General features: G+C 38.0%; 1 protein-coding gene across 1 annotated transcript; it reads left to right on the top strand.

The window, feature by feature from the left end:
• Positions 1-630: 630 nt before the first annotated feature.
• Positions 631-8,293, top strand: LOC146661565 (uncharacterized). The gene is made up of 7 exons (XM_085418056.1): positions 631-761; positions 2,237-2,305; positions 2,408-2,456; positions 5,435-6,460; positions 6,620-6,775; positions 7,592-7,684; positions 7,956-8,293. Exons 2-7 carry the CDS (start codon positions 2,283-2,285, stop codon positions 8,265-8,267), a joined length of 1,659 nt encoding a protein of 552 aa, XP_085274182.1. The 5' UTR covers positions 631-761; positions 2,237-2,282; the 3' UTR covers positions 8,268-8,293.
• Positions 8,294-10,392: the final 2,099 nt, after the last annotated feature.

Below are 10,392 nucleotides of genomic sequence, written 5' to 3'. Positions count from 1 at the left end.
CTGGGTTTAGTTTAGTGGTTTGGTAAACTAAGCCACAGGGGTTAGAAATGATGGGGAGAGAGGGCAAGAGTACAGTTAGTGTGTAGTGTTGTGTAGTTAGTGTGTAGGCTAGTATTTATTTATTTATTTTTTGCTTTATGTGTTAAAACAATGAGGTAACTATTGAATGTCAGAAATGCTAGCCCTCGGCCCTCGTCTCGTGTGTGTTTTTAGTTTGTTTGCCCTTCCTGACCTGCTTATCTTTGTATATTAATTAGAACTTCCTATAAAGCTGTTTAAAGTTTTACTTACCTGCTGGTGATGTTACTGCTGACAGAATTCCAATAGAGCAGCCACACTGATAGTAATACAAATACTTTTTAGAAGAAGAATAAAAACTCTATGGAGCAGCAAACATCCCAAACAAACGACCTTAAAATAGGTTTCCTTTATGTTGTGGCAGCAAAAAAGCTTGTACTACACTCAAAAAAATCAACTAGGGCATGTGTTTGATTAACAAAGTAGTAATATGTTTACATCACATGAAGAAATCATTTTTATGCTCATTAAATGATTCATTCTTTTTTGTTGAATATAAATCAAAGAAAACTTTGATGAGTTAAATTCGTTCATGGCAATCCAATGAGAATGAGGTCCATCAAACCAAAGGCTCTGATAGCGTCATGTATTGCGCATGCTCCACGCCCACCGGATGCGGAAAGGTCCGTTGAGAAGTTAACGAGCGCACGTGGAGTTACTTCTTTGGCATACCTGATAGTGAGGTAAGTAATATTTCTTGATATATTTATTTAGGTTAGTGGAGTGAGAGATAAATACTATTAGTTAAAATTTTTTACCTGTGTAGTGTGGAGATTTATATATAGCAGGGAGGTTGTAGACCCAAACATTTTTCAAATGTAAGTCGGTGAATTTAATGTTTTTTTTTAAAACTTAACCGGAGTCGCTAATTGTTGCAACAGAGCAAAAACTGATGAGGTTATTTTGGTAAGTTCGTTTTTTTGTTTTTGTTTCTGTCGACTTTGAATGAGGTGTGTTTCATGGTTATCTGCGTTGGTAGGACTGTTTTTCTTCTCTGGAGTTAGCTAACTTTGAAGAGCGGGAAAGCCGCGTAGAGCCGTAACGTCTTCGCATATAGCTCCATGAATGAAGGGTTACTTTCTGCTTAACCGGAGTTGGTGATTGTTGGTAGTAGTGGTAAGACTGACTGACATGGTTTTGGTGATTTTATGAGTGTTTTATGATGCTCTATCTAAAATTCCTGTTTTTGTCAGTGGAGTTTAGTCGCGGGCAACCGCATTAACTGGATTGATGAAAGGTTTAATTCAACTAAACCAGCGTTTAGGGGAGTTAATAACAAGGAGTAAGATAAAATCTGTCACAATAATTGCATGTGCATTTTCTTTTTTTGTAATATATTCACTTAATTTTTGAATTCAGAATGATTTAGGTGGATAATTGTTTGGGTTATAGTTTCTCTGGTGCTCTGCATTAGGCTGACTAACGGTGCGTTCACACCGAACGCGATAGATGTCCCTAGCTGATCTCGTGCACATTTGCACCTCGAAGCGCGTCCAGCATGAACTGGTCGAGGTTTATATGCAATTTTCACGCGTATGAAGAAGAGATCTGGGAGGAAGTAGTGGCAGACGGTATGTTATTAAAATGGCAGCTGTCAATCTAGCGTTTGAAGAAAGAGTCTCCCTTTTCTATTTGCTGTGGAGAGCAGAGCAGTGCCTAAAGGACGTCCTCACTGTACCTGGGTCCATCAGGTCTTCCACAAGCGTGAGCAGTTTGGTGAGTTTCACCACTTGCTCCAGAAGCTCCGTCTGGATGACGGCCGCTTTCAGCTGTACCACCTCCTGTCCCTTGCCGAGTTTGAGAAGCTGCTGTCCCGCAGATTTTACCAACTCGAGCGGTAGACGTGATAAGCGCGAATGCACAAAATGCACCACACAAACTGCAGCGCGTATTTTACTTCGCGCTTCAAAGGCGTCAGTCGTGTGAAGTAGGCAGAAAAGCGTTTTCTCAATGCAAATCTGCTTCCGAAGTTTAGCTGGACCCCCAGTCGCGCTTCATCGTGCTCCTCCATTGACTTTACATGTAAACCTGAAGCTCTGGTCGCGTCTATCGCGTTCGGTGTGTACGCACCGTAACAGTCTTCACATTTCACAGTATGTAGATATTAACACAAATTTGTCAGAGTAATAACTTTGTTTTAATTAATTTCTCTCCCCAGAAATACATCACAAAATAAAGCCACATTCCCATGCTCTGAGATTCTTATGCACCTCCTCAACAATACATGGTAAGTTCATGTTTGCCTTATTATTATTATGTTATTTATTTATTTTTTTTGGATGATGCAATCTCCTTGACGTTTTCTAATGCATATTTCATTTTTTATCAGTGACGTGTATGTGGCAGTGCAAGCATTGTGTTACCAGAGAGAGCAGCAGGTACAAATTACTTCAACATTATAAACTACATCATCATTACGGAATAGGTCAACATTATCTGTGCATATATGTTAATTGTCCGTGCACATTTAAGACTTGGAGTGGACTGAACACTCATGTCTATAAAGCTCATTCATCTCAGTTTACACAGACAGCTTCAAGTTCAGTAACTTTTAAATGTGAGTTATGTGACTGCAGTGACGTCTTCTCTGAGAGAGATTTTTTTGTCCATATTGGAACACATCTGCGAAGTAACGAGACAGTTAGTTGTGTGTTTCTTGGTTGCCCTTTCAAGACAAATATTTACAATACATTTTATACACACAAAAAGAGGAAGCATCATCCACACACACTTAAAGATTTTAAAGCCAGTGTAGTTACACGTGTGGACCCAGTTCAAGTGATAGAGTCCTCTGATAATGTAAGGGCTAGCTGTTCTGAAGATGTATCCTATGGTGAATTTGAAAGTGAGTCAGTGACAGAATGTGATAATAGTGCTGTTGAAAATCAGCCCGAACTAATTGAACGGAAATTAGCAGTAATATTGTTGAAATTGGAACACATATTTCATGTTCCAGCAAAAGGATTAGATGAGTTCTTAGAGGAGTTAGTTTTTCTGTTGAGTTCAGCTAGTGTACCTCTGACAAAACGTACAATTACAGAAATTTTTAAGAGCCATAACCTCCATATTAGTCAGGCTGTTATTGAAGAGCTTGCAAATTCTGTATGTGTTTCTAACCCTGTGGCTAAAATATTGGGAAAGTGTGGCCCTCTTGCCACTCCTTATAAAAGAAAACTATACTACATACAAAATTTTAGGGTTGTAGAGCCTGTTGAGTATTTTTTATCGATAGACCAAAGGAAGTCATTTCAGTACATCCCTTTATTACAGTTATTGCAGGAAATATTGAGTCACAATAAATTGCTGGATAGAGTGATTGAAGAACAAATAGCTCAAGAAGATAGAGAGAATCTGAATGGTGATCAGAGGGTTTACAGATCTTTTCGAGATGGGGAGCATTATAAAAGAAATAGCTTTCTAGATGGTGAGAAGTTGAGAATTTCTATTAACCTTTATATTGATGATTTTGAGGTTTGTAATCCTCTTGGGACCTCACGGAAAAAGCACAAGCTTTGTGGTGTATATTGGGTCTTGGGCAATTTACCACCTGGTTCTCATTCAGCCCTTTCATCCATTTATTTGGCAATCCTTTGCAAGAGTGAAGATTTGAGGACATTTGGGTTTGAAAAAGTCTTTGATCCACTTTTGAGAGATCTGGTAACTTTGGAGCAACATGGTGTGTTCATCAGTCAGTTGAACGAGTGTATTAAAGGAACTGTGAGCTGCGTCATAGCTGACAACCTAGGAGCCCATGGGCTGGCAGGTTTTGTGGAAAGTTTTTCTGCTGAATACATATGCAGATTCTGTACAGCTAAAAAATCTGAAATAAAGTCAGTGACTGCTGGTGATTTTGAGCATAGAACACCGGAACTTCATGAATTCCATTTGAAGCGTGCACAAGAAACAGCAAGTGCTTGTTGTGGAGTTAAGCGAGATTGTATTTTGAGTAAGAATCTGAGCCATTTTCATGTCACTGCAGGCTACCCTCCAGATGTAGCACATGATCTGCTAGAGGGCATAATACCAGTGGAGCTTGCGCATTGTTTTTCTTTTTTAATCTCTAAAAAGTATTTCACCTTAGAAAAACTTAACAACTTGATCCAAAATTTTGAGTATAAATGGGCAGATAAAACCAACCGGCCTCATGCAATTCCCCAGACTTTCTCATTAAAAAAAAATATTGGTGGAAATGCACATGAAAATTGGTCTCTGCTTCGTTTGTTGCCTCTAATTATTGGTCCACTTGTTCCAGAGGATGAACCTGCATGGCATATTGTTTTGGATCTGAAGGACATTGTGGAGCTTGTTGTAGCCCCTGTCCAGTCTGATGAGTCGATTTCCTACCTTGAGTGTAAAATCAGTGAACATCGCCAGAGATACCAAGAACTTTTTCCAAACAACAGTCTTCTCCCTAAACATCATTATTTGGAGCACTACCCTGCTCTGATTCGGCATTTTGGGCCTCTTGTCCACAAATGGACAATGAGATTTGAGGCGAAACATAGTTTTTTTAAACAAATTGCTCGCCATACAAACTGTTTTAAGAACATACCTGTTACACTTGCCAAAAAACATCAGCTCGTGATTGCCTCTGACTTGCACTCTTCTGACCATAAGACACCTTTAATGGTAAATGTTGGCTCATCAGTACCAATTGATGTTCTGAAAAGTGATATCGCAGTAGCTATAAAGCAAAGATTACCAGATGAAACTGATGTCCATATTACAAAAAGCGTGTCATACAATGGCATGAACTACAGCACAGGAATGATAGTTGTTCATGGGCAAATATTTGGTTTGCCAGAGTTTGCAGAAATTCTGCAGATTTTTATTTTGCATGGCAGAATATACTTTTTTGTAAAAAAGTTCTCTGCTTGGTATCGAGAGCACTTCAGAGCTTTTGAGCTTGACATGTCACATGCGAGAGAGGTGTCTCTGATTCAGCATGGGGAACTACTCGATGACTACCCGTTAGCTGCCTATTCAGTGGGAGGCCTGCGTCTGGTTACTCTGAAGAGACACACTAACTTGCAGGGTAAACAGGAGTGATGTTTGTAAGTATTTTCCCCCTATATCACCTGGCACAGTAAATAATACATCATACTTTGCAGACCAATTGCTACTTAATTTATTGAGAGTAGATTTCTTTTAAGCATCTTATGCAAGAATTGTCATTAATTAGAAGAATGCAAGACAAATCTGGAAAATGCACTATTCACTTCTCCAGTAAAAAAATTCCTCGAGGCCAAGGTGACATCATCAAATTATCGTTGACATTAGAATTTGTTACACACACTCGCACAATAGTCAATGAGTACATCTTTATTTATTTTTTAAATATTTGATATTTGTCCAGGTCAGCATGATGCCCCAGCCCATAAGACTGAGGATCATTCTCGGAGAAGATGATGCCAGGAAACTAATTTTACCAGCTGGGATATCAGACTCCATTGAGGAATTGTGTCAGGAAATAAAGACAAATTTTGGAGTGCAACAGGATTTTCGTCTTCAATATCAAGATCCTGATTTCGGAAATGATTTTGTAAATCTGACTGCGATCTCTGAAATTAATGATAAAGCAACTTTAAAGGTTGTATACTTGGATAGTGTGCAGTTGCAAAGTTTTACAGAAGATGGAGTGACATGTCAACCAGTGCGAAGTCCAACACATTCCTTTTCAAGCTCTTCAGACACAGACAATACAAGGCCCGTTTCATCGTCAGGTTCATCACCGTCTACAAGACTGTCAGTGTGGCCAAGTGTCTTCACAGTCCCTCGTTTCAGCTATGAGGCTGAACTGCAACTTGAAAAGGCCAATGCTGAGTTCATTGCTGGTGGAACTCATTTGACCCCCTCACCAAAACTGAAATCCCACCTTTTAGAAAGGCTGGCTGAAGAAATAATAAAATTTAAAGTCTATCCAACTGACAATGACCTGAATGAAGTTGCAGAAGCCCTTGTCAAACAGCATCCTTGTCTGAGGGAGCAGGGATCCTTTAATGGCTGTTATGGTTGGAAAATTAGCCTCAAGTATAAAATGGCCAATGTCCGGACCAAACTGAGAGGCCTGGGCTGTGCTGAGGTGTTGGTAAATTCACTAAAGAACAAGGCCCAAGACAAAAGTAAGGCAGCATTGAATGTGAAAAAGCCTAGAAGAGCAGAAGTCAATTACTGTCCGCAGTATCCAAAAGGAGAAACCACTGACAGCCTGGAAAAAGAGAGAATTGCACTGCTTTCAGAGGTTCAGAAGAGAAACAATGACAATATAGTGACAATGAAAATGCAGAAGACTTTTTCGTACAGAAGGCAAGAAGTTATTCAAGGACAGCCCTTTATTGCAGATTTTAAAAGCAGATGGCCAGCTCTGTTCACCGAGAAAGAGGTGCATGTCCTATATGTCTAACTTTTAGAGTGTGTTTATGGTTGACCAGTTATTTCTTGCTTCACTAATATTGACATAACATAGTGATAAAACAGCTAATAATTCCTGGTATGTCCTTCCTCTGGTGCATATTATAAGTGCATTGTTCATGTTTTTCAGATTGACAAGGAATTCCTGCGCATATCGACAGTACCGCTGCTATCTAGATTCTTTTATGAGCTAGACTTGTACACTCCACGCATGATGGAGCTCTTTCGAGGCAAAGGTGGGGTGGCTGGCAGAAAAATGAGACACATCATGGTGGCCATCTCTAAGGTGGGTTAGATCTGTGCTTAAGAAGTTTTTATGCCCATAATCTGGCAATTTTATGAGCAAAGATATCTATACATATGGTAGGCAAAAGTCCTAAGAGGTTTTCATATTTTATACAAATTATATAAGCATCAGTCTTATATTAATAAGTAATTGATAAAATCGTATGGTTAATTTTGATCAAAATGGGGAAAACCCCCCCAAAAAAAACATTAGTGTTGCCTCATTTTGTGTCTGATTTGGTTTAGACAGATGTTTTGAGGTGGCTGTAGCTCAGGTGGTAGAGCAGGTCAGCTACTAATCAGAAGCTTGGCGGGTTGGTCCCAAGCTCCTCCAGTGTGCATGCCAAATATCCTTGGGTAAGATACTAACCCCAAGTTGCTCACCGATGCATTCATCGGAGTGTGAATGTGTATGAATGTTAGACAGTAAGCACTAAACCCGGTGGCGCCAGTGTTCGACAGCCTCGACCTCTGTCAGTGCGCCCCAGGGTGGCTGTGGCTACAATGTAGCTTACCATCACCAGTGTGTGAATGTGTGTGTGAATGGGTGGATGACTGGATATGTAAAGCGCTTTGGGGTCCTTAGGGACTAGTAAAGTGCTATATAAATACAGGCCATTTAAACAGTTTAGAAAAAGTGATTGGGTGAATGAATTGTTGTATAAAGGCAGCTTTGAGTGCTCTGAGTAGAAAAACGCTATATAAGAACCAGTCTATTTACCATGTGGCCTTTTGGACTCTTCCAAACTAAGTATTCCTTTTTCAAACTGCTGCCTAAAAGTTAAATATTGTCATTATGGATTCCCTTTTTTCTTAGGATGACACAATACATACAAGACGAGCATGCATCCTGAAGTCCTTGTGTGTCTACCTGAATGAAGACCATGAGAAACTTGTGAAGGAATATACGGTCAGTTATATTCACAAGTTGTTCTGTGTTATGTAATTTGCTCCAGGAGTTATGGGTAATTTCGATATATGAAATGGTAAAATGTGACACCACGTGTGAATAAAAGATATTGCAATTGGTCCTTGTTTTGTTTCATGTCAAATTTCTGAGGTGTGAAACCAGAGACATAGAATTTAGTAAATATATCAGCATATTCACGCTGATTGCTGAATTCCTTTTTTTTTTTCATATGTAGACTCAAACAAATGTATTATTATATTTTACGTCACAGAACACTGAGGCCAACACTGAAGCCATGGAACAAACTGTGATGGGAGTGTATGTCATACATCAGGAGGGTGCGGAGCCTGGAGATGACCCAGAGAACATCGGTGTCCTGATTGAAGGCGTGGAGGTTCTCACTGGTTTGAGGAGCATTGCAATTGCTTGTGCTCTGTTATTTGGACTGATATACTGTCTGAACCTAAGCTACCCACCGGAGCTCAAATGCACTTTTGAAGTCTTGCAAAAGATTATCATGAAGCTGGATGGACAGAGGTTGTCATCCAAGGCACAGTTCCTAAAAAACAAGCTAATGGGGTGAATGAGCTTGAAACGGACTCATGCAAGCCAGATTTTTTTTTTCAAGGTTTCTGCAATGCAAATATGTGTTTACTGTTTTAAAGTTTAAAATTGTAAGTTATAAAATGTTCATATAAACTATGTGGTTTGCTCTGTGGCTATTACACAAAGATTGTTCGTCCATAACTTAAAGTCTTATACACTTGAAGTGTAAACACTGATTTTTGCCAGATGGCAATTGTTACAAAGGCAAATGCACACTGGTTTTCACAAATTGTTTGAGTGGAGCAGTTATGCTCAAAATTGAATGTTTTCTCCACACGTTAAATAGCATAAAGTCACTATTAATGGATACAGCCTGATTAAATGGAGGACTAATGTATGCAAGCAACATAGTAATGTTGTAATATTATAGTAATGTTGAATGTTATGTCTGAGCTTTAAATTGTGTTAAAATTCATATTGTTGTTTGCAATGCATATTTTACTACATTTTACGAAAGTTGCTTTGGGGATAATATTTTTTGTCTGCAAACTATTCAACAGACTTATTTCATTTTTATTATTAGGGTTAGGGTTATTTTATTGTATTTTTTCTTTCAGTCAGCATGTCTTGATCTGGAAGTTCTGTGGTCTTGGTATGAGATCGTTAAAGGGGAGAAAGCTAGGCTGAACTGGGATCCTGCCAACTGTTTTAAGAATGTTCAAGCAAAATAAAAGATGGTTTTGCAAGTTATCATTTATGTATGTTTCATTAATTTAATTAAAAGTAATGTTTACATAAGCAATACAAACACTAACTGAAACATGATTGGTGTAAGTACTACAGACATAAATTACATTTGTTCATTCAACAAGATTAACATTGGTGTAACAAACAAATATTTTACTAGTTCATGTAACAAGACTGACTTTTGATGTGCCAAAGTGTTTAAACAATATAACATGAATTTAAATTAATTTAATTAGACTAACTTGGTACAAACATGTTAACTGAATAAAAATCAAATTAACTGAATGTTAATGTTTAAATTATGTTACACTTACAAACATATTTAGTGTTGAAACAACACAATCAAGATGGATTGATTTAACATGATTTGTTTAGATGGAATATAGGTGGCAAGATGAAATTAAGTTCATCCAATGAATTATTTTTTTGAGTGTAGCCAGTTTTATTCCCACATTATATTAACTTGTGTAATTGTTCCACCACTTACTGCAGATATTGATGGAAGTTTGTAATGGTCTGTTAATTTAGGTTTAAAAATATGCAAATAATCTTAACTCATATTACATTGGATTATTATTAATTTCATTATTAAATCATTTGTTGTCAGTTAACATTAGCTAGTTGGAGCCTTACATGTGTCTTTCATGTTGCTCGATAACCAGTCCACATACCAGTAAAAAATCTTTACCCTTTTTTGTTTTTTAAAGAAAAAATATTGTGATGCCAATTCTTTCTAGCCTATAGCACGTTTAAACAACAGAAGTCCTTTAAAAACAGGCACATTTACATCCCAGGTCTCTATAACCTGTGTTAACTAATTAATGTAGGTAGTTAAAATCACAACAGTGGAAAATGCATGAAGATTCATGACTCATTGCTTTCCCTACATAAGCTCACTTTATAGGTTACAAGTATTAGTATCAGCAATGTTGCTCTTAATTTACTTGAGATTGATGCCAAAATTTGCACACCACTCATTTCCAAATGAGATATGAAATGTTGGACGGCGCAGCCATTTCTTCCTTCAGGGCTTCCAGAGAAAACATGACTACCTTGTTTCATTTGAACATAATTGATTGTAATGGACTGAACATCATTAAACAATATATAGAAAAATGTAAGACCAATTGAGAAAGTTAAGCTGGTTATGTTGGATATATGAGGTCCTTATTTACAACTTTAACAACCGACCTGCTTTTTTTCTTTAGTGTGCTGCTACTGCATTTTCTGATTTGATCTGCCCAGTGTAGAAAATCACACATTGAAAGTGCAGCTGACTCTCACTGACTTGAAATGACTGTCTCTGCAGTACAGAATGGATGGGTGGGCTCTGCAAACAAAGATGACAAGCTTCTTTTAACACTCAAACATCAGGATGGGAAAAAAGCCCGAAATGAACATTTACTCTTCTGAGG

The sequence above is a fragment of the Rhamphochromis longiceps genome, linkage group LG9, assembly GCF_057381845.1.
Source record: "Rhamphochromis longiceps isolate RC_006_pf linkage group LG9, R_longiceps_female_GT1.1, whole genome shotgun sequence".
Taxonomy (NCBI): Eukaryota; Metazoa; Chordata; class Actinopteri; order Cichliformes; family Cichlidae; genus Rhamphochromis; species Rhamphochromis longiceps.
The sequence above is the reverse complement of the archived record's forward strand: the minus strand, read 5'-3'. Positions and strand labels throughout refer to the sequence as shown.

Bases quoted from the DNA above. Each gene is read 5' to 3' on its own strand.
- LOC146661565 (XM_085418056.1), top strand. From the start codon at position 2,283: ATGCACCTCCTCAACAATACATG. The intron at 2,457-5,434 runs GTACAAATTACT...ATATTTGTCCAG, and splicing joins GTTACCAGAGAGAGCAGCAG to GTCAGCATGATGCCCCAGCC. The intron at 7,685-7,955 runs GTCAGTTATATT...TTTACGTCACAG, and splicing joins AACTTGTGAAGGAATATACG to AACACTGAGGCCAACACTGA.